Below are 25723 nucleotides of genomic sequence, written 5' to 3'. Positions count from 1 at the left end.
TCTCCTCTCTCTCTCCTCTCTCTCTCCTCTCTCTCTCCTCTCTCTCTTGGTCTCCATCTCTCTCCTTTTCTTATCACTAATCTGTAATGAGAAACTGGTAAACCAAAAAAAAAAATAAAAACAAAAAACCCTAAAATAAACTTAGGAAGAAAACACATAATACTAAGTATGAAAACAGGGCAATTTTTCACAGGCTTTTTATTCAATGGCCAAAACATGATTTTTCAATCAAAATTAACACCTCATTTAAAGAGCAGGAGTTTAGATCCAGAGAGATCATATCCTTTTGGACTTGAAATCAAACTCAAATAGAGAACTGATAAGGTGCTGACACACTGCCCTTCTTTAATTCAAGAACAAACTTTCATCTCATAGTGAGACAGTGTTTTTCCTTATACTGGCTTAAAGAAGACACATATAAATGACTGACAAGAAGTATTCTTAAGGAACACTGTCTAAGAATATAGTGTGTGTCCCTAGCAATGAGATGGCTTTTCCCTTTAGTTAGCCCATAGTAGCCTTATTAATTTCTACTTTCTTCCCAGATGACAGTAACCTCCATCTAAAATGACCCTACAAGGTAAGTTCAATATAATAGTATTGTTAATCCATTGAGAAAGCAGAGAGTAAATCCTAAAATTTCTCATCACATGGGAAAAAAAAATTGGGGGGTTTATATGAAATGATGGATGTTAACTAAATTTATTGTAGTAGTCATTTCACAATATATGTAAGTCAAGTTATTATGCTGTAGACCTTAAACCTACATGCAGTGTTCTATGTCAATTATATCTAAATAAAACTAAAAAGGAAAAAAACAAGGTACATAAGTAACCTCATCTCCTAGAGAAAATGTATATATGCTGGTGCACAGCTCAACCAGCACAATGTTGAATGTTCCTATTGAATCTAGGAGCTACAGAAACCCTCATGAGAGAATACATAATGTAAAAGCTGTGGTCTCAAACCTACAAAATCATGAACGTATTAGAGAATGAAAGAGATGGAAGGTCTTGTCTAGATCGGACCTTTGATAAAACAACTGTCTCCCTTTAAAGACCGATCAAGTTGTCTTGAATGTTCCAACCAGGATTGTTGGAACTAAGCACAGAGTGTTCATAATTAGGTTATCGCCAACCATTCTGTCTCAGCCTGCCAGTAGTAAATCTCTAAACTGATTTGCCTTATCATGAAAGTCCTATGGTACAAAACCACTGGTTAGTGAAAAACCCATGAAGATAACCAAAGCCAGGAGATTCTGGGTCTCCTTGTAAATTCAATGTCTTCTTTTATTTATAGGACCTACTGATTCTTATAAAAGATAGATAAAAGTATAGATGCTTTATTATGGATCTCTTAACACTTAGCATTTCCCAAAAGTGGTACATAAATAGTGATACCAAAGAGCAACAGGTAGGTTGATTATTGCTCAAAGTGGCAAAATTTAGTACTTATGGGCTTCCCTGGTGGCGCAGTGATTGAGAGTCCACCTGCCGATGCAGGGGACACGGGTTCGTACCCCGGTCCGGGAAGATCCCACGTGCTGCGGAGCGGCTGGGCCCGTGAGCCATGGCCGCTGAGCCTGCGCGTCCGGAGCCTGTGCTCCGCAGCAGGAGAGGCCCCAGCAGTGAGAGGCCCGCGTACCGCAAAAAAAAAAAAAAAAAAAAAAGAGCCAAATGAAACTATAAATAACCCTTACATTTTATCTTAGCCAGCATTCCAACATCTCTGGCACAAATAACTTTAGCAGTTTAGCAAAGTTCAAATAAAAATTATTTGAATGTTTCTTTCCTTTCCTGGTAGAGATAGGGGATAGTAAAAATAACACCAGTATAGTATCACATTAAAAAAATGGATAAAAAGCAGAAGTAGAAGACATAAATTAACCACATTTTGGATTATTATGAGTTCCTCAAGTAACAGTTCTAATAGCCTCTCGTCGCTGTTGAGTTTAGCCAGGGAAAATCATGGAAAAAGTCTAGAACTCTACTAGGATGTTCGAAAATGGCCTTCTGCTATTCTTTAAAAAAAAGTCTTTGATTTGAAATCTAACATATTTGAAAATCAAACTAAATTGAAGTATTGAAACAGTCATGAATAAATGCTAATGATTCTCTTCTGTTGTTTAAAGAAATAGAAATTAATCAAATCTGACCTGAGGTAAATTCATCAAAATATATTCCTAAAGTTAACAGCAAATTATAATTATATAAAAACCTCCAAGCTGGCCTATTTCTACAGTGCTGTAAGCCTCTGCACAAGTGTGCTATATATTCGGCCTACTTGACTTTTTCCCTATTTGTTTCCCCACATCCCTCCCCTCACGACCAAAATTACCACACGTAGGCCTACCTACTTTCCATGCACATGGAGTCCATTTAAAACAAATCTTGTTTTTAGACACAGTGTGATAAAGGAGTTTATAAGGGGAGTGGCTTCAAGATGAATCTAATACTTTAAAGGAGGTTGATCAGGTGGGAATAAGGACTGCTGGGTGTATGCAGTAAACTTTTGACTGTCTTGTTCTTAGTTTTCTTAAGTGAACCACTTAGTCCGTACTTGGAAATCCTTCGTAAATGTATAATCACTTCTAATTTTGCTTCAAGGCTGGTGTGTGGCACAGTGAATGAGCTTAACCAAATTCACATTTCACATCAATAACTCATCTTATTGGGCTCTTGGAAATGACAGCACTTCTAAATGTCTCTCAAAAAACTCTCATTGATGCCTTGTGTGTACCTTTCTTTCTTTTTAGTGCCCAGTCAATCTTACCTCCCTAAATTATTCCCCATCCACACAACAGGTATGAGGAAGGATAAGTGATCAAATTATGACTCAGGGTAACAATTTACAAACACTTTGTTTCTGTTTAACGTTTAGATCTTTCTGTTCATTAAAAAAAATATATACAGTGCTTTTTAGACCTTTCTCAACTATTATATGAGATCAGATCCCTTTCTTCCTTGGCTATTGTGAATATATTGAATCTGCAGTGTTTAACTTAATCTGGAAAAGATTTTTGACATCCAACTTTCTATTTTTGTTTCAGCAAGTATTTAAAAAAATTTTTTTTGCTATTCTAATTAATATGGGATTCAACCTCCTGTTACCAACACTAATTATTCATATATATATAATCACTTATACCTATATTTTCCCAAAAAGTGAATTAATCTTGAGAAAATTAAGAAAATATCAGATCAGGAAAATGAGCTGTAAGCAGAAGTGAGTGTTTGCACAAACTCGAAACCCCAGAGTCCTATACAATTATGCTGTGAACCTTCTAGAAGTCGTATGAGAATGGGAAACATGAACAGTTATAAGATGAACTGTCCATAAGTTAAAACAGATCAGTGTTATATGAGCATGGTTTTTCAGAGAAGTAAGGGGCTCTAGGACCAAGTAGAGTGGTCACTGGGTGGAGGGTCATTTACAGTTTCCCAGAGGGAGGAATATCTGGATTTTATAAATTAATTCTGATGTGATGGGTCCACAGATGCCTTTTAAAAAACCACGGAGCTAAAACAAGACTCCCAATGTCTGGCCTTTTTTTTTAGGTTGGTTAGTGGTTAAGAAGACCTAACTCTGAAACTGTCCAGCAGGATTCGTAGCAGTGGTCTAATTCCTGTGGATTCCTTTCCACTGAAGACTTTAAACCGTGGGACCCAAAGAGACAGAGAAGCAGACTTGTACAAAATGAGCTGTGTATGAAAGTTCTTTAGGCATTATTCATTCTGCTCTTAGTTCTAGTAATATAATTAAAGCTAGAGCTTTAAGTCAAAAAAAATTTATAATGTGTGAGAAAATTGTTACCATGTTATTCGTGGGAACCTCCACCATAAGACTATAGTTGTTGAAGCAATACTACAACAGATGTTGGCTGGACATAGCCAAGTAGGAAGGAGTACAAAAATACTGCATTCTGCCAGGTAGATCAGTGTGAATTCTTGAGATTCTTCTTTCTTCTTTGGATGTGATATTGGTTAAAACCCCAAAGTCCTCTCCTCAGCCCCCGATAGGGAGAAAATCTGAAACAAATCTTTTCTCCATTTAAAAAACAAAAATGAAAAAGTATTATCCTACATGGACCTTGATTGGTTTCTGTAATAGATGATGGAATATTGTGCTTCAGTGTAATCTAATAAGCCCTACCTACATTTAAATGATAAGAAAGAAACATAATGCAAATAATACCAATAATAACAGGTAGTATTTACTGAGATTTGCTATATGCCAGCACTGTGCAAAGCATTGCACCTGCTTTATCTCATTTCATTTTATAAACTACACAATAAGATAGGTACTTTGCTTTTATCATTTTATTAATGAAGAAACTGAGGCATAGAAAAATTAACATCTTGCCCAAGGACACAAGGCTAGTAAGGAACTGATAAGAGAACCAGAACTTAACTCCTGGTCTGACTTCAAATGATGTCTTAATTATGTTGTATTCTGAGCCTGTCTTTCATTCTTGAGTGGCAGATGAAATTTCTAGAGGAATAGGCTTGCCATTGAGAGAAAGGGCTGGGTGGGGATGTCATGGGAGGAGCAACTGAAGCTTAAAAACTGTGAATTTCCTGGGTTGGTTTTGATGTACCTATCAAGGAAAGTTTCCCTTCCTGAAGTCAAGAAGTAAGGCATGAAAAAGCTAGACTTTTTAGTGGACATACCCGCATAAGAGTATTTCCAAACTTTTAGGATTGTTGGATACATTCATTCCTAAACGGCTTCTTAACACAGAGGAGGAACAGATACACAGTTCAAGAGTAGTGAGTAGATTTTGTCTGAAATTTTACCTTAATTACTGCAGCATTCTCTCTCCATTGATACCATTCAGATGAAATAGTTTTCAGGGTAGAACAGTGCCCTCTGAAGGATTGATCTTGCATCAGTGGTACATGAATTCAGCTTTTTAAGAAGTTTTTTAATATATAAGATTTTATCTCAATAGGTGTTTGAACAACCCTATAATTTTATAAATATTATTGCTTAGGTAAAACTGGATTGATTTTTTAAAAGGTGGGAGTAAATGTAAAGCTAAAACTCTGAAAAGTTAAATATTACAGGAAGCACATAGCTAAAGTGATAATTATGGAGTCAGTGCATGAAGGCCTGACGTTTGGACAAACTTGGTAGCATTAGTTCCTTTCAGTCACTAGCTACTGCCAAGCATTAGGTTTTCCTCCTGTAGACCGGGGCTAAGTTACTGGGAGGAATAATAGAAGGGTAGGATTAAGTGTAGAATAGATTCTGTTGCCTTTTTATTTCTTCCCCCATTATGTTAGGTGATGGAATTTTTAGTGTACATAGCTATGACTTTTTAAAAAATGCACTTTTTATCATTTCCTTCATGAATAGTGTTTCCTTACTTTCAGGCAACAATGTATATACCCAGTGCACGCTGTTTACTTAGCTTTTCCCTTCTTTAGCATTTTCATTTTCCAAATCCTTTGTGGAACATCAACAGTCCCAGTGTCTCTTTCTTTTTCCTCAACGCTTATAGTTTGGTTTCCTTACAGTCCATGTTGCAGGGCTGGGAAGCAGATGACGCAGTCTTGCCCAAGTCAGATAAGATGTTTAAAAATAAAAGATCCCATGAGCTGCAATTAAATAATGCTCTAGGATCAAAGTAATTTCCCTTTGCATAATAGCTACCTTCCTCAGATGAGAATTCCCAAGTATGAAGTGTGCTGTACAAAATGTACACACTCAATTTTTCTTTCAAATTCAAAATGACTTTAAAATTGGAATTACCAGAGTTTTCTAATATTGCATTTGGAATAATTTCACATGTTGCCATTTTTATCTCTGTCTTTTTTTTGGTGTTTTCTTTTAGTCTCATCTCTAATCTTATCAGTGATTAATTTAGGAAAGGATATGGATTTCTTACATATTTTATTGCATTTCTTGCACTGCATCTTGAGGATGACTTTGTTTTAGTTGGTAGCTGCTCTGCATTTTTGAAAATGAGCCTGGCCCTCATCTCATCTTGGAAATGCAACAAATGAAATGAAGCATGAGAGAGAATCGAAATGATGTGTTTTTCCTTCTTCTTTTTAGATGGTAAGGTTGAAGTTACAAAAGAAGGTGTGAAGCTGTGCACGATGGGTCCAGGAAAAGTATTCGGGGAGTTGGCTATTCTTTACAACTGTACCCGGACGGCGACCGTCAAGAGTAAGGCTGTTCATTTTTCTTTTTTTTTTTTTTCCAGATACTTTCAGTGTCTTTTCCATAGACCTGCAAGGTGTTAACATGCCTCTCGATTTTAATCTTTGTAAAGATTAAAATAATCTATATTCTAATTATTGCTTTGCAATACAGTTGATATTTTCCTCCTAAAGGATGATTGTTAACATTGAGCTAAATTTTATTGCTGACTTACGAAAAGTATCCTTTAACCTAGAACTCATTAAATTAGGATTTACAAAATGATATGATTTTATAAATTAGAATTAAACAGAAGCAAGACTTTTCATTTTTCTGCCTTTAAAGCCTCAGAATCGTATTTAAGAAAATTTTACGTATCTGTCTATTTTGGGTTGCATTCCCCACATAAATTTCACTTATTCATTCAGTAGTTTAGAAAAATTGAGGAGAAATGTCCTTCGTCTCATTCAAACACTGAGTTAGATATCCTGAATTCTAGAACTGCGTCGGTGTATATTCTTGTCCTCAGCTGCTCATCAAGCTGTATATTACAGCGTTTTTCTTTTCTACTGATTGAGCTTATTTTAAATCAAGGCGTTAAAGCAGCTTGTTTCCCTAATTTTACATGTATGTGTATATATGATTTCTCTAGCAACTTTTATTGCTTGGTAGAAGCAGCTGCAGTAGTTAGAAGGGAAAGAAGTTTGTTTTAAATATTCCTTCTTCCTGAGTACAGGATGTAATGAGTGTATAACAAACAGAGCTGAATGCCAAAGCCAACAGTGGAAAGTCCATTGCATCTTCAGGCAGACGTGTATATTTCATGTTTGAAAAGTTCTGACACATCCTGTGGATGATTGCAGTCACAAATTACTTTGATTAGGTTGTATCATTAAAACAATCCTGTTGGCAAAATGCCAAATTGTTAATTAATCTTGTCTGGGTGTCACTGACTATTTTATAGATTGCTTTTTTTTTGCTCTCAGAAGTATGGCATATGATTGACAATATGATATTAAAACTTGGGTTGTAAAGAACTCAATGCATGGCCAGCTAGAGTCACAGAAATTCTTATAGGTCTTGTTAGTGAATCACCTTTTTAGTCACTGAAATCACTGTAACATCAGTGGCACTTGGGGCCCTTATTAGATGAGTCTTTCTTGGCATTTGATTCTTGATCTCTGAGAAAACAACTCTTTTGATTGATAGGCACTGCCATGTTTTTATTCCATGTGATTATTTAATTATATGACTCAAAGAATAATGAAGCCCGATGAACCATAAAAGATTCTGCCAGAACTTTAACTCACTTAAAAAGTACCTTAACTGGAAAAAAGAGCAGTGACGACTCCATGAAGTAAACAGATTTTACTATCATGCTTCATTTTCATGAGAAATATATTACTTTTAGGGCAAAAAGGAGGCATAATAACACATTTGGATTAAAACAGGCTTTCTCTGTATTATGAATAATTTTTTAAGGTTTTAAAATATTTAAATTATAAAAATATTTCAGCCTGTGTACTGCTCATTTAATCTAACTGAAACTACAGATTTTCCAAAGGCCAGCAATTGATAGTAACATGGTGCTTAATATTTTGGAATATTGAATTATTATTAAAGAAATACTTTAAAGTGAATCGAATATTTAAATTAATTATATAGCAAAAGATTTTTTGTAAGATGATTGCTTGGCTTCATGAAAGTCAGTTTTCTTATTAGGTTCTTATAAAATGCTGTTCATTTGCACTAGCCTCTGTTGTTCTCATGCTTGGTAAATTTAAATAGACATTATGTATCTGACTGAACAAGAAGGAACTGGCTGTTGAATGCAAATTATGATCCTAACTGTTTTGGGGTCAGAACATCCATCATTAAAGGGAATGAGTGATGGAGCATGTTCTTTAACACAGACTCAGATGTCTCATGAGTGGGTATGTGGTTGTGTGTGTTTATCGTGCCCAAAGATGTGGAGGTTGTATTCAGAAAAGAGTCTGTGGTTGATGGTGTACAAATGCAGGGGTTTTGTGCATGTGTAAGGAATAATATCTATTAACAGCTTCTGAATGTTGTGTAAGAGCTATAAGGTGTGAATAATGGTCATTTGTTTTTCAGGACCTTTTGTGCTGTCTTCTGTACTATCCAGGGAGATTGTACTTATGATTGATGATTATAGTTCTTAAATAGTATTTTAAATTTGTTTAAATTATCCTCTCGGGCTGATCACTTTATAATTTATAATTCTGATTAGATTCCATCATGGGTGTTAGTTTTACCAAATGCCTACAGTGATGCTATCTTACTCTTAACATGTGATATTTTAAAATGTCCTTAGTTGGCTTTTTAGATCCAGTCGTTTCTCAGAATTCAGGCTTGTGTTGAGTCTTGTCTATTTTTTCTTAACCATTATTTTGCCAGTGATGACCACTTGGAGTATCTTTCAAAATGCATTCATCTACTTGGGTGTAATAGTCTAAGTCTGAGGAAATTGCCCTTCCTGCTCAATAGCTTGTCTATCCACACCTTTTTTCTTTCTCACGTACCTGCCTTGTGACCCCTTTTCCCCCAACAATACCCACTTTCTTTCATGATTGAAAATGTTGAGCCCTCTTTTCTTTCTCCCTAGATTAGCCTGAAAGCTGCCTAGCATTTTAATGCATTTTTAATTGCACAGTCATCACTGAATCCTAGGTGACATTCAAGAGCTCCTCACTGTACCTGAGTCATTTCTTGTTCACAAGCGCACTTTTTGAAATTGTATCAGGCCTTAAATAAATACATTCCAGTGACTTCCTCTGATAACGAATGTGAACCTAACACCTGTGGGTAGTCTTTTTTTTAATAGGATATAAAAAATAGTTGTCTTATTTTTGTATATTGAGGTATAATTGACATATAGCATTGTATTAGTTTCAGTTATGCATGATTCAATATTTGAATATATTGCAAAATGGTCACCACAATAAGTCTAGCTGATATCCATCACCATACATAGTTACAAAATTTCTTTTCTTGCGATTAGACCTTTTGAGATCTACTTTCTTAGAAACTTTTAAATATGTAACAGTATTATTAACTCTAGCTACCATGAGTACATTACATCCCCAGGACTTAAATGTAACACAGTATTATTAACTCTAGCTACCGTGAGTACATTACATCCCCAGGACTTAAACGTAACACAGTATTATTAACTCTAGCTACCGTGAGTACATTACATCCCCAGGACTTAAACGTAACGCAGTATTATTAACTCTAGCTACCGTGAGTACATTACATGCCCAGGACTTAAATGTAACGCAGTATTATTAACTCTAGCTACCGTGAGTACATTACATCCCCATGACTTATTTATTTTATAACTGGAAGTTTGTGCAATTTGACCCCCTTCACTCATTCTACCCACCCCTCACTGCCCCTCTCCCCGCAAAACCTCTGGCAATCACCAATCTGTTCTCTGTATTTAAGAGCCAGAACTCTTTTTTTTTTTTTTAAGATTCCACATATAAGTGAGATCACAATGGTATTTGTCTTTCTCTCTCTGACTTATTTCACTTAGCATAATGCCCTCAATGTCCATCCATGTTGTTACTAATGGCAGCATTTCTTTCTTCTTAATGGTTTAATAGTATTCCATTGTGTATATATACACCACATTTCCATTACTAATTCATTCATTGATATACCTGTCATTTCCATGTACTGGTTATTGTAGCTAATGCTGAAATGAACATATGGGTACATGTATCTTTAAGAGTTAGTGTTTTTCAGAAAAATAGATCAGTGGAATAGGATAGAAAGCCCAGAGATAAACCCACGCACATATGGTCACCTTATTTTTGATAAAGGAGGCAAGAATATACAATGGAGAAAAGACAGCTTCTTCAATAAGTGGTGCTGGGAAAACTGGACAGCTACATGTAAAAGAATGAAATTAGAACACTCCCTAACACCATACACAAAAATAAACTCAAAAGGGATTAAAGACCTAAATGTAAGGCCAGACACTATAAAACACTTAGAGGAAAGCATAGGCAGAACACTCTATGACATAAATCACAGCAAGATCCCTTTTGACCCACCTCCTAGAGAAATGGAAATAAAACCAAAAATAAACAAATGGGACCTAATGGAACTTAAAAGCTTTTGCATAGCAAAGGAAAACATAAGACAAAAGACAGCCCTCAGAATGGGAGAAACTATTTGCAAGTGAAGCAACTGACAAAGGATTAATCTCCAAAATTTACAAGCAGCTCATGCAGCTCAATATCAAAAAAACAAGCAACCCAGTCCAAAAATGGGCAGAAGACCTAAACAGACATTTCTCCAAAGAAGATATACAGGTTGCCAACAAACACACGAAAGGATGCTCAACATCACTAGTCATTAGAGAAATGCAAATCAAAACTACAATGAGGTATCACCTCACACCGGTCAGAATGGCCATCATCAAAAAATCTACAAACAATAAATGCTGGAGAGGGTGTGGAGCAAAGGGAGCCCTCTTGCACTGTTGGTGGGAATGTAAATTGATACAGCCACTATGGAGAACAGTATGGAGGTTCCTTAAAAAACTACAAATAGAACTACCATATGACCCAGCAATCCCACTACTGGTCAAATACCCTGAGAAAACCATAATTCAAAAATAATCATGTACCACAATGTTCATTGCAGCTCTATTTACAATAGCCAGGCCATGGAAGCAACTTAAGTGTCCATTGACAGGTGAATGGATAAAGAAGATGTGGCACGTATATACAATGGAATATTACTCATCCATAAAAGGAAACAAAATTGAGTTATTTGTAGTGAGGTGGACGGACCTAGAGTCTGTCATACAGAGTGAAGTAAGTCAGAAAGAGAAAAACAAATACCGTATGCTAACATATATATGGAATCTAAAAAAAAAGAAAAATGGTACCGATGAACCTAGGGGCAGGACAGGAATAAAGACGCAGATGTAGAGAGTGGACTTGAGGACATGGGGAGGGGGAAGGGTAAGCTGGGACGGAGTGAGAGAGTGGCATGGACATATATACACTATGAAATGTAAAATAGATAGCTAGTGGGAAGCAGCTGCATAGCACAGGGAGATCAGCTCGGTGCTTTGTGACCACCTAGAGGGGTGGGATAGGGAGGGTGGGAGGGAGAAGCAAGAGGGAGGACATATGGGGATATATGTATATGTATAGCTGATTCACTTTGTTATAAAGCAGAAACTAACACAGCATTGTAAAGCAATTATGCTCCAATAAAGATGTTAAAGAAAAAAAAGTGTTTTATTTCTTTGAATAGGTATCCAGAAGTGGAATTGCTGGGTCATAGGGTAGTTCTATTCTTAATTGTTTGAGGAACCTCCATACTGTTTTCCATAGTGGCTGCACTAATTTATGTTCCCACCAAGAATGCACAAGTGTTTCCTTTTCTCCACATCCTCGCCAGCACTTGTTATTTCTTGTCTGTTTGATAATAGCCATTCCAACAGGTGAGAGGTGATAACTCATGTGGTTTTTATTTGGATTTCCTTGATGATTAGTGATATTGAGCATCTTTTCATGTGCCTTACGGCCATCCCTATGTCTTCTTTGGAAAAATGTCTATTCAAATCCTCTGCCCACTTTTTCATCAAATTGTTTGGGTTTTTTGCTATTGAGTTGTATGAGTTCTTTATATATTTTGGATATTAATCCCTTATCAGATATATGATTTGCAAACATTTTCTCCCATTCTGAAAGTTGCCTTTTCATTTCATTGGCTTTCTTTGCTGTGCAGAAAGTTTTTAGTTTGATGTAGCCCCACTTGTTGGTTTTTGCTTCTGTTGCCTTTGCTTTTGGTGTCACATCCAAAGAATCATCTCTAAGACTGATATCAAGACACTTACCACTTAAGTTTCCTTCTAGGAGTTTTATGGTTTCAGATCTTACATTCAAGTCTTTAATCCAAAAAAGAAAATGTTTTTATTAAAGTTATAGATTGACATATGCTCTAAATTATGATTATAAGCTTGTTCATAGTGATCCAACTAAGAGAACGGTTGTTTGAAGCAAGCTCTTTGTTTTTCATCTGGGAAAAATCAACTGGGATTCTTTTGAAAATAAATAACCAATATACTATTGGTTATTATGGTAGCACCAGGAGGAAGATCTGATAGCACGAAGAAGAATATTTTTTTAGAACAAAACCCACAGTGATATAGGGGGAAAGAAATCCATGTTATGTTACTTTTATCTTATAAAACACCACCATTGATTTTCCCCTGAGGGACGAGGATATAAAAATATAAAAAATTAACATTATATTGGAAACAAATCTAACAAATGCCTTGAGGTTATTCATGGCTTAAATAGGCTCAAGTTTTCTTTATTAACTGTGATATGAAAATGGTCACTTTGATTGCGTCTATCCAATTACAAGCATTCCAGATGCCATGGGGAGAAGAAAAAAAAGTCAGTGGTTATATTTGGTTTCCATAACACCAAACAATGTCTCCAGTGTTGTTTGAATTTCACATTTTTGTCTAAATATTTTGGGATTATACTAACAAAGGAGAGTGTTACCGTCCATTTTCAAACCCCATAAGGGATAGGAATTTCTAATATGTCCATTGAATACCCCTGACTTACTCAGTTCCCATATCTGGAAGCATATTATTATCATGTTTTTCTAAGTCTTATTCCTGGTTGTAATTTCACTTTCACTACGCTCACAGCTAGAGCAATGTAAATTTACTCTAACCCAGGGCCTTTTACCTTAATTCTATGCCCCAGGTTCTCTAAAATCACAAAAATGGAGAAGTTGAAGTTACTGGAAACAAATAGGATGGAAAAGGCCCTTAGTTTACAATGACAGAGAGATTAAGTGGCATATACCCTGTTCGTGAATTTGCAAAAACATGTCTTATTTTTACCTGGATTTCCCACAGCCAGTTCTCCCAACTACACAGGGATTTTTTCGGATTTGAATCGCATGCTCTTTGCTCCAACTTCAGTTGTACACAAATTAGAATTTTTGCCTGCAGATACTAAATTGAACTCTGTTCCTCACACTTTGAGTGTCCCGCTCAAAGTGCCCCAAACCTTAGACAGTATATTATTCAAATGGTCTTATTCAAAGAGACCCCAGTAAAAACCCAAGACTAAAAGCTCTCTCTTTGTAGGAAACCATCTTGATACCAGATTAAGGTGATTAGCATAGAAAAGCTATCTGCAAAGTATGTCTATCGTGGGTGTGGAAGCTCTTTTATGAACTGACTTGGGCAAAATATCTGAGTAATTCTTTCTCCTTCGATTATTTATAGCTAGTATTTAAAAATTCCTCAGGACTAAAGTACTTCAGTACTAACACAAAAGAACCTAAACATCCTACAAGAAATCTGACAAGTCGGTGACTTGAGTAACATCTGCTTTAGTTTGAATACTTTCAACTTTCCATACTTAAGCTTTCCTGAGATATTTGACAGGGGGAAGCTGACCCGTGAAGATACTTCTCTGTGTCAAAGACTTTTTGAGAATGAAGTTGAAAGGTTTGGATTTTTCTGTTTGTTTTTAAAATTAAGTTGAGTCTACGCAGTGAGGTGGCTTGTATATTCCCTTGCAGCTCTGTTTCAAACACTACATTATTCAACCTGACTCAGGAAAATCTGCCAACTGTCAAAACCTTAAAGATGAGTGGGGGAAAAAGTAAAAGGACTAAAGCCAGCAAATACACTTCAGTGGTAGCACCGTTGCCCAGTAACATTAAATCCCACAGCCTGAGATAGTAAGAATTTTATATCACAGGTAGTGATATTAAAATACTTAATACCACACATAGTGATATAGACCCCCTTCGTTCTCACTTCATCCTGAGAAAATAGGGGACTCCATGGTAATCCTAATGTGCCTTTAAAACCACTTTCAAAATGTAAGATACGCTTGTGGGTTTGTTAGACATTAACTGTAACATTTACACACATACTAAATTCCGTCGGTACTTTTCAGTTTTACCTTGAGAGCTTTAAGTCGTGTCTGTTTTTCCAGGATGATGAAAACTTATAACAGAGGACTACATTTTGTCATAATGATAACATAAAAATATTTATGGTACAAACCAATCTACACAAAACAATGGATAATAATCAGGTTGAAATGAAAGCTTCATTTCTGTCAATAATTGGATTGTTAGTGAATAACAGTAAACCAGTGTATTAAAGAGAAGAATATTATATCACATAAGAATTTATATTTAGAAGGTTTGTCGTGTTGCACACGAAAAAAGAGAGAGGAAGGGGGAGGGAGGCCATGTTTTAAGGATGCTACTTTCAAGTTCAGCTTTGCAAAGTAGTTAATAGAAACATTTGTTTAAAAAATGTAAGAATTACATATATAATTACTGCCTACATATATTCAAATATGATTAATACAAGAGCTAGTCATTTCATTGGCAGGAAGGAAGAAAATGTCTGATTTAGTATAAGGTGATATATTAAAAAAAAGTAAAAGGAGATTTGAGTATAATTTATGGCTCAAATCCCTGTATGCACTATAAATGTAACGCCTATACCTATATGGTCAACATACAGTGCTTTTTATTGGTAAAGGAACACAAGGAATGAATGCCAGTTTTATTGTTAATGAAAAGGAATTCTAGATGAAGCTCTTGGAGTGGCTGTAAACCTTGAAGATTTCTTAAGATGACTAAATCAAGAAGTAAGCAGTTAGATACTTTTTAGGAAATGCCATCATAGAGTTCCATAAAGCGATGTATTTATGGTAAAGATTTTTGTGTGTGAAAATGAAGTAACATTGTCTGCCAGTACAATCAATCAACGTGTGTGCAGTTAATACCTGGGGTTTTAATGACCGGGAGCAACCCCATACTGTCAAGCTCCCTGTGTGACAGTGCAAGGGCAGAGGAGATAACTGTGTTGAGAGAGTCTCTGTTTTACCTTCGAGAGGCAGGTTAAAAAGATGCATGCTTTGCTTTCTCCCAGTCCAATGCATGCTTTGTACCAAGAATCCTGAAGGAAGACAAAATAAATTTAGATGATAAGAACTAGAAATATGACCCTGATTACAGAAGGAGTAGCCCAGTAACTTGCCAGGAGTTGTCATCATCCTGGACGATGAAGCAAACAGTGTATTAAGGCGTCACCCTGGAGAAGTAGGTACACTTGTTTAGTGACCTAATTCGATAATATTCTTCCCAGTACAATTTTGTATCACATTTGTCTATTAAAGAATACCGTAAAAATTAGTAACATAAATCCAGTAATGTAATCCCTGAGAAATAAATTTCTTTAATAAAGGAATCAACTCATAAGGTACCAATGATGATATAACAGACTAGCATGAACAAATGGGCTGCAGAAGCTATTCTTCACATTCCTTTATTGTTTAAGTGGATTAAAAGTGAATTTCAGAGAAGAAAACTGTTATTAAACTACAGTTGTTTTCTTTTACAGGCTGAAGTTTGTTTTTTTCTTCCCCTAGTGTTTTTATGGAAGCTGTTACAGTCAGAATTTATTTAGAATTTATATTTAACTATTTCCAGAAAAGATCCAAGTCTAGTATTGACTAGACCTGGCAAATAGGCATGTGTTAGCAGTGCTTCTTGGGGGGAAAAAGCAAAACCCTCTCACAGTCTAAGGAAGGCAATAGTACTTAATTCCTTCTTAAGGTTAGATAAAGTACTCTCTTGCTCCATCCTTTAATTGTTCAATCATTGAATACCTTGAGTGTTTCCTATATGTAGAGAATAGTCAGGCTCTAACTGATGGGATATTATTACTTTTTAAGAATCGTGGGTAATCTAATAGTAAATCTGAACAATGGGCAAGGAAGGCTGATTTTTTTTCCAGCAGTTTCTTTAATCCTTCAGAATTTGTAATTTTCCCACAAAGACCTGCATCATAAAAAACTTTTCCACAATGCAAAGCTTGTGTTAGTTTTTGACAGATTAAACCTTCATTCATTTATTCAATAATTTGAGCAGAGGTAATTTTAGTATTTACTCAGCTGATTGAAAGAATAAAAAGCAAAGTACTAAGATAGATCAATGTTGTATATTCTATAATTGCTTTTTTAAAAATCTTTCCTACACTGTGATGGATTCTCATTGAATGCTCAGTAGTAACGATGGTTAATAAACGCAGCTAACATTTGAATTCTATGAGTGATGCTCTAGGCTCAGAGCTTTGGGGATGGGTGAAAGCTGAAGCACTGAGACCCAGAGCTAGTTTTCGAGAGAGGGCCAGGAGTTTGACACTACTTTGCTGTGCTGCGGCTGTCACAAACTTTTAAATTTTGTCTGCGGTGGTTCATTTTGCTTTAAAGCACAAGTGCATCTGTAGGATTATTTCTGTTGGCCTAAGGACTCTATTTTCACAAAAAAGTTACACAGCAATTACAAGTCACAACTGTTTTATTTTTTTAATTTTTGAATTGTAACACATGGACACATTAAGTACATCTGTTACAAAAGGATGAATTGTGTGACATAATGAAGAAAAGGCCATAAGCTTAAAGCCTTAGAAACACATAATAAGCAATAAAAACCAACTGCAGGATCTACTTTTTGCAGCGCATTTAAATACTTATGAGTGTTTCATGCAATGAAATTTTATCGTTCAGTATTTGAGACATCACTAAGTAGCTACATTTTTCTATAAGTCTACTAGTTAATGAATTTCTTTAAAGTAGGAATTATGAATAAACAACAATATTAAAGAATAAAAAGAAATTTTTAAATTTTGTACATAAGAAATATATTAAAAGAAAAAATTGAGTCATGACAGGAGTGCTTGCCTTTGTTTTTCCCTTGAACTTCCTCTGACTAGAAGAAGCAAAATCTCAGCAATTCATTGGTGAATTTGAGAAGCCCACTCTTCCTATGGGATGTCCTTTGCTGCCTGGATAAATTTCTAAGTAGTCATGATAACAATGCTTTTATAATTTCCAACCTGTCATTCATATATTCTTTAATGTGCTCCTAAAAATATCCTAATCTAATAGGTGAGAGAGGTTGTCCCTGATTTTCCAGATGAGAAAATGGAGGCTGAGAAAGTGGAGGCTAAGGTCATGGAGTCCATTAATTGAAGTTCATTTACAAACCCTCCGACAAATTTAGGTAGCACTATTGAAGCACTTTGCTATAGGCACCCCTTCTTTCCTCCGCCCAAGTGTGTTGACTCCTGAGTCAGGTCTGCAGTTTGCCTACTACCCACACCTAAAGTGTAGACTCTTGATTAGGGAACTTCAAATGTTTACTACAATGTTTATCACGGTGGTCCCTGCAGTAACAGCCATCAGCATCACTTAGGCAATTGCAAAATCTCTGGCATCCTCCATCTATTGACTCAGAAATTTTTGCAGTGGGGCACAGTAATCTGTGTAAAACAAGCCCTCTGGGTGATTCCTATGCATCTAAAGTTTCAGGCCACTAATCTAGATTTTATGGGCACTTAATTTGTATTAACCTGAACATAGTACACTCTCCCACGCATCAAATTGTTTATACAGAAGTATTTAAAAGAAAATTATGAACCCAATAATAAGTAGTCAGTTTTATTCTTGGTGTCATTGTGGTTTTTTTTTTCCTTGTTTTGTTGCTGTTGAACAGAGATATTTAAGAAAAGTTACTTTTTTTCTCTTTTGAGTGAAACAAAATTAGTAGAAGAGTACCATCCTTGTGCAAATTAGCATATTCTTTTGAAGAATAGTGAGAAGTAAAATGAAAAGAACAGGTTGAGAGGGAAGGAAAAAATTTAAAAATCATGGGCTGCTGGGCCATGCTGTTAACAAGAATAAGTTGCAGATTTGTTGACTTTGATGGCTAGCATGTTGGTAGGAAAACAGAACAAAGAAAAAGGTTCGTTTGATTTTGTTGTTTTTCACGTTCTTGAGTGTAGATTGGATTAGGTGAAAAAGCAAATGTGGATGGATGTATTTAAGAGAACCACTTGAGTTGGTGACGTCTGAATAAGGGGAATGTTTTCCCTGATGATTAAATCCAATCCATTGGACCAATAGTGGAAAAGGTCCTTTATAGTTGGTGTAGCTGGTCATTGATTTAATTCATGGTGAGGGTCCAGGAAGTCCTAGATGCATATCTCTTAGTGTATGATAATTAAAAGATAAAGAGACATTCATCTATCACAGTCACTGAGAAAGAAAAGGGGAGTTTCTTGGAAATGAGGCGTGTACAGATCTGAGGCCTGGAGTGTTGAAGGATGTAAGTAAGAAAGTGAACCAGCTAATTTCCGCGACATGTTAAGAACTCAGTTTTCACTGTGAATGTGGCAGTAGATCCTAGACAGGCAGTACACACTTCTTAGAAAGACAGGGAGGGAAGGGTCAAGAAATGTTATGGGCTCAGGAAGCCGAACAGCGTCTTCTACAGCTAAGTGTTCTTTCCTACTTGTATTCTCCATAGGACAGTCTGCCTTACTAATAATACACACTTTATACCCTCATAAGTCCTCCCATTTCTAATAGAGCAGCTTTTTATTGACTTGAAAACACTGTTGTCTATAGTTTTCTGAGTGGGATCAAACAGTATTGTTAAAACTATCTTCATAACTGAATTCTTTGTTTTATTTCCAAAATAAATTTCATGGAGTGTGTTTGTGTATGAAATTTAGGAGATCAGGCTTTTCTGATTACAGACCTGCCTCTGGGAGCCCCATCCACTGGCCCTACATCCCCTTACTCTTCATTTCTTCTCACTCCTCCCCCTGGATTAAGTACTTCTATGGCAGTTTTAAGTTCAGCTCAGGTAACACAGTTTGAAAAACACTGCTCTGGTTGAATCCGGGTTTACTTTGAGTATCTAAGGAGTGGTAATTCTTTATCTTTATGTCCTTACACTTGGCTATCTGCAGTATCTCTGACCTTCGCAATGGTCCTGCACCACAGGGTAGTGTAACACCATTGTACAGGCGAGGGCTGTAGAGGGCTTAAGAAACTTCCTGAGCTGTAGAGGGCTTAAGAAACTTCCTTAAGGTCACACATCTGGATTGCTAAACTATACCTCTCTCCTTGACAGTCCCCTGTAAGACATTGAATGAACTACATCGTCTCAAACTTTGTTTTTGGAAGCCGATAGATGAAGATCCAACTTCATCTGTACTGTTATTCATAACGGATTTCTTAGACCCCTACCAAATCTCATGAGTCACTGCCAAACACCTGGAGAGCAATTAAGATATTTAGAATCTACTTAGAGGTACAGCACAAAGAGAGAAAGATTATAAGGAATTCTGGCAAACAGGAGACTTAGAGGAATTTTGAGGGGTAGAGAAATCACTGTGGATTGGCATGAGCAGGCTCTGTAGACTTGTGCCAGCATGAAAGAAGATAGTTCAGAGTATGGGATCTGTAATCATACTACCTGGATTCAGATTCTCTACCACTTACTAGTTGTGTGCCTTTGGGAAAATAATTTAATGTTCCTGGGCCTCAGTTCTTTTACCTTTAAAATGGTTAAGAACTTGCCTTAAGACTATGGCAAAGATTACATAAGGGAATGCCTGTTAAAGACTTAGTGTAGCATGTAATACATTCAGTGAACACCTACTGTTCTGTTACAGTTGTTATCACAACTGAAACTATAAAAGCATGAAAGAATTCAGTAGGTAGTTGGGACCTCCATTATTTTCGGACCCTGAGAAGTACTGTAGAGGAACCAAGAGCACAGTTTGAAATCCATTGGTCGAGAAGTGTAAGAAAAGGAAGGGACCATGTCCCCAGACCCTGAGGTCCCTGCCAGGATCCCAGATCCGGAGATACCACTGTTTCCACCACAGCCATTACCCTGCCGAATTGGTTCAGATGTGTACTTTGAATGAACTGATGCAAGAAACACTAACATCAAAACCAAACTACAGGTAGGTGGGACGGTGATTAGATTATATGAGCTGGGCATTCCAATGCAATACTTCTGCTTAGAGGTAAGATTTTGGACTGTAAGGAAATAGAGGATTAATATGTTGTCTGAACTCCTATTGTTATCACTTACCTCCTGGGCAGAATTCTCTGGACTTCCACAAGAAATGTTTGTGCATGTTTGTGGGATGTTTGCACAGGCTTGAGTAGGCACCTAGTACATCAAGGCTTTGGACAAATTAAGAATATATGGCTATTGGCCATGCCTTCCAAGTGTCAATCATTTTCAAAAATAGTATTTCAGATAAACAACACCCATCATTTTTATCTTAAGGTACAGCCTGGAAATTTAAGACTTCTGCTGTCCAATTCCTTTGTCGCCTTTGATTGTCTTAGGAAGGAACCTAACCTCTTCTATATTTACCACATTCTTTCTGGATAAAGAGGCTGGTGACAGTCACAATGGTGATGGCCATCATTCTCATAAGAATGATCAAAATCCTGCCTCTCCTACCCCCACCCCAGCAACTAGTCAAGTTTCTTATCATCTGGGCAGAGCCTTGGCCTTTTATCTATGGATTGAATTTAGCAATTTCTGGTTTCCCTAAAATTAGTTACTCCGAGAAATTGTGGATAGTCATTGCCTTTCGTTGTCATTTAATAGTTGGAGGCAGAAATCTAGCCATATATATGGAATTTGCCACTGACATACAGCCAATAAAAAGTATCCACAAAGTTTGAGTATAACAGGAAGCAGAGTGAGCTGAAAAAAAATAGGAAATGGGACTCTCACCAATGCGAAATAACTCAAACTATGTGCGGTGCAAAATGTAATACATGAAGCTGTAAGATTATCAAGATATTAGAAATAGAGTTTCTGAAATGCTAAACATCTTCTGAGACTCAAACTTGAGTTAGAAGAAACAGCCATCAAGAATTAACTCTCGGGCTTCCCTGGTGGTGCAGTGGTTGAGAGTCTGCCTGCCGATGCAGGGGACACGGGTTCGGGCCCCGGTCCGGGAAGATCCCATGTGCCGCAGAGCCTGCGCGTCCGGAGCCTGTGCTCCGCGACGGGAAAGGCCACAACAGTGAGAGGCCCGCGTACCGCAAAAAAAAAAAAAAAAAAGACAACAACAACAAAAAAGAATTAACTCTTTGTCTATAATTATAGTACTAATAAAAATGGAAATGAGCTCTAGTGGGGGCTTTTTAAAAACAGATCAAGATACTTGGAGTCTTAGATTTAAAAAGAAAAACACTAAATGAAGGATGGAATCTTTTATTTACTCATTCTCTGAATCTCCTACTTGTGCTTCCTGTTTTTCAATCAGAATAATTTAGGGCATGAACAACAGCAGATAATTATAACAGCAGCAGGAGTATTTTTTCCGTAATGACTTTTTTTTCTAATATTTATTGAATTAACTTAATATGCCTTTTACATTTAAAAATATTTTTCTGATCATCAAAATAATATATTTAGAAAAAACATATTTGTAAAGATTAAAGAAATCATTTCTGATGCCACTACCCAGAAAGGATACTTAAGACATTTTGTACTTCCTTCTTTGTCTTCTTGAACGTCTTGAGAGGTAAGATCACAGTACTCTGCTTTTTAATGCACGTGCTCAATTCTGAACGTTAGTCATTTCTTTATAGTTGGTATGTGCTGCTGTTGGTTTTTAAGGTTTTATTTTGGGGCAAGGTGGCTGGATTTTGCTTTCATTTTCTCTTTGAGCTTTTCACTTGTGTGGTAACATTATTGTGTCTTTTCTTCCAATTCTGGTCTTCCAATTTTTTTCTGTTCAATTTTTGCCATTAAAAAAAAATGGTTTCGGGCTTCCCTGGTGGCGCAGTGGTTGAGAGTCCGCCTGCCGATGCAGGGGACACGGGTTCGTGCTCTGGTCTTGGAAGATCCCACATGCTGCGGAGCGGCTGGGCCCGTGAGCCATGGCCGCTGAGCCTGCGCGTCCAGAGCCTGTGCTCAGCAACGGGAGAGGCCACAACAGTGAGAGGCCCGCGTACCGCAAAAAAAAAAAAAAAAAATGGTTTCTTTTCTGCTCTTGATGTACATATTCTCCTTGGTCCATGCAACTTGATAAGTTGAACTAGAATATTAATACTTTGTATTCACGTTTCATGAATACGTTGAATTAGAAGCTATTATTCATGCCCTTTGTTAACAGGGCTGATTAAATTGGAATGGCAAGTAGTGATGAGAGTTGGTGTCTTTCAACAGGCATGTTTAACAGCTTATCTAGTGGTTGGCTTGGCAGAGCTTCAGAGCATTTGAATTTTGGTTTTTCCCAGTGTTTGCCATGGCATTCCGGCATTCTCTTTTAGGACCTAGAAGTTCTACTTAGTTGAGTTACTGGTGTCTTAAAATTCATGGGAAAATTCTGTTGATTGAGTTTAATTGCTCAGCGGAATCATTTCCAAGAGAATTAAATGTTGGCAAGCTTGATTTATTTACAACCATGGCATTAATGTCTCAGAACATTAGTTAAGTAGGTACTAGATTTCTCTTCCAGATGAACTATTAAGACATATAAATTTAGGAAATTTGGGTGAACAAAGTTGCACTGCTTCTCCTATAAACTGATGTGTTCAATTGTTACTAATGTTTGGGAAAATGTTGTAATACATGTGGTAAATTTCTCAGGTTAGTTTTCAGATTTTAAGGTGAACTTCATAAACTGGTACCCACAATACAGTTAAGCTGCTTTCTGATATAATCTTTCTTTTCAGAAATGTTCTTAGTAAGCAAGTCATTCCATAACTGTTTACGGAAGTACTCCTCTACCTTCTTTTACAGATAAGAAGTGTCCATCCACAGAGGCCCCTCAAAAGGGTAACTTATTAGGCTTATAATTTGAACATGTAATTAAAAATTCATCCTTTTTATATTCTCCACGGTACTTTCACAGCTCTGCAAAAGTTCTCTTTTGGAGCATGGGGTTGGCCAAAAAGTTCGTTCAGTTAGTGAATACGTTGTTCAATAACGTTCTTCATTAAAATGAAAAATGTGTCTTTTTTTTTACTTGAAGCTGAGCAAACTTTCTGGCCAACCCAACAGAATGATGGTATTATAGCTAAAATTATCTCCTCAGGACTTAAAAGAAAATGATGCTCAGGGGACCGGTGGCTAAGTGTCTTTTGGATTTGGCCATGATGGATTAGCTGTGAACTTTGACTTTGAACCTGTGGTGTGTAGAAGGCCATAAAACACATTTTCTTTTTCACAACAGATCATTTAGAGCATAGAGAATATTGACAGAAAGGTATTGATAGGGATTATTGATAATATGGGAAGATTTGTAAATAGTGTTTTTGGGCCTTAACCTTTCCTACTTAAATGGCTAGTATGGCTGTGGATTTTGAGGTCCAGTGAACAGTCAGAAGGATAAAGGAAAGGTGGATTTTAGAAGACTTATTAAGGAATAGAAACACCGAAGCCAATTTTTATTGAGAAAGAGCATAGTTTTTACAAAAACTTTTGATTTGGCTATTTTTCACGGAGGCCCAAACCTGGGTGTATCTAAATGTTATGAGGAAAATATTCTGAACATTTTCTCTCCAGTACTTGGGTACGTACGTGAAGGATTGAAGAAAAGAGTTGAAGGCCCACCTAGTATCAAAGTATGTGGATACATTTGCAAATAAAGAAAACCAATCAAGATAAGAAACATATAATAGTATTAAATAAACATAATGTCTAATGTATATGGCATTTAGTAAAACTCATACGGAGTAGAATTAATCTACCTTTTGAAAAAAAATCAGTTTGATATAAAGGGATGGTATGGAGAAAAAGAAAAATAGAGGAACTTTCAATATTTGTGTAGCATAACGCTGCTCTATTATTCAGATTCTGTGGTTCAGTAGAATACATTATTTTAAATGTATGTTGATTAGAAAATTCCTCATTAATTATGGTTTTACTTGAAATTTCAAATACTAAGTTACTCATTATTGGTATAATGCCATCAGTGCCTATTTTTATTCCTCTTAAGAGAAATCATAGTAACTTTGGAACTCACTAATAATAAAGAAAGGCTCTTTTTTTTTTTCTGTTAGTGCTAATATTTTCTGCTAAGCGTTTTAAATGAAACCTTGAAATGAATTTCAAGTATCTTAATTGTGAATTGAACTTTCATGCTCATTTGACTCACAGAATCACCTGCCAGCATTCAAGGACCTTTTGTAAAGAGAGATGGTTATATATCATGGAAAGAAAACATTTTTAGTTCATCTGCAATAATCCTGACACATAACTTGGAGGGGAAATTAGCTTTTCCTATTATGACTGTACTTGACAAACATTACTTTAAAGAGTTCTTGGAAGTATCTTGAAAAACTTAGAGGCAGGCATGATATATTTATACTGATATAAGGAATTGGAGTGATTTCCCACTGTTGGGGAGGCAGAAATTTCCCTCTACCCTTCCAGGTCCTTCTGGCTGGTCTAAGAATTAAATTGACATGAGCCACATTAACAGGAGAAAACAAAATTTAATAACATGTACACATGGGAGAGACCCAGGAAAAGTAACTCACCAAAATGGTCGAAGCCCTCACCTTAAATACCATCTTCAGCTAAAGACAGAAGAGGATGTTGGGAGTAGTGGTTGGGGACTTCAAAGGAGAGGAAGGCAATTGCCATGGAGATGGAAAAGCACATGTTTGCTGGCCCTGCAGAGACAGTGGGACACAGAGAGGAAATTAACAGACTTTGTTTGCTAGGTTCCTTGCAGCCACTAGGTGAACACACCTAGTTCATACAATTGTTATCTATGGTGATGGCTCCCTTCCTGGAACAGGTCCTCTACCTACATTCTTTAAGCAGTTAGGGTGAAGGTCAGCATTTCTTCCTGAGTCTTTTGGACCTTGATTGTTTTCAGCTTGAAATAATCCACATGCCAGAGATATTTTGGGGCGGCAAGTTTTGTTCCCCTATGTCACCTTCCCTTTCTACCTTCTCTTCCCCCTAATTCTTCCAGTATAGACTCTACTCATCTCGACAGACTGGCATAGTGGCAAGAAGCATGACCTTTAGACGGAAGTTTGAAAAACAGCTCTGTTGCTTGCACATTTACCCTAAGCAAGTTATTTAACTCAGGTGAATCTAAACTTCTGAAATGAAACACAGTGGAATTAAATAAACAATATGTAGTATTGAGTAGATGTTCAATAAATGTTTGCACTTTGCCTTTTTACAGAGCACAAGGTAGATAAAAGAGTCAGAAAAGAGGGTTACACACTCTGAAGGAGGAGAATCAAAAGCACCTCAAGGAATAATGGCGTTTGTGTCCACTGGTTTTGTCACCTCCTCTTTATCCAGGCTACTACCAGCCTGGCTTAATCTGCTTTACGACTTTCCCTCTCCTTATGGGTAACAGTGACCTCTAGTCTCTCTCCTCTTACATCTACCCTGGACATGGATACCAAGTTAATTTCATTTCTTTCTGTCCTTTCTAAAAGAGGCATCTGGTTACACGGATACCTCACGTTGACTCCCCAGTATAACCTACAGAGATTCCAACCAGTGGCTTCAACCTCCCACATCTCCCCTAGGCAAGGCAGCATGGTGGTAGGAATAAGACATCAGAATCAGCTCAGGTGGGTTGAAAGCTGACTTTACTTTGTGAAAAACAACACAACAAAGAGCATCATTCATCAACTAGTTATACAAGGGTTAAGTTGCAACCCAC

The 25723-nt window shown here is 36.7% G+C and overlaps 1 protein-coding gene across 2 annotated transcripts in view; it reads left to right on the top strand.

Moving 5' to 3' along the window:
- PRKG1 (protein kinase cGMP-dependent 1) overlaps nt 1-25723 on the top strand; it is a 1179082-nt gene that overhangs the window by 443369 nt on the left and 709990 nt on the right. For both annotated transcript variants that reach the window (XM_029244879.1, XM_029244880.1), the window contains exon 3: nt 6061-6174. In XM_029244879.1, coding sequence (XP_029100712.1) covers nt 6061-6174 — 114 coding nt within the window. The remainder of the gene's footprint in view (nt 1-6060; nt 6175-25723) is intronic.

This window comes from Monodon monoceros, unplaced genomic scaffold, assembly GCF_005190385.1.
Source record: "Monodon monoceros isolate NGI ecotype Baffin Bay Population unplaced genomic scaffold, NGI_Narwhal_1 Super_Scaffold_4, whole genome shotgun sequence".
In the NCBI taxonomy this organism is placed as follows: domain Eukaryota; kingdom Metazoa; phylum Chordata; class Mammalia; order Artiodactyla; family Monodontidae; genus Monodon; species Monodon monoceros.
This window is presented reverse-complemented; position numbering and strand designations above follow the sequence as displayed.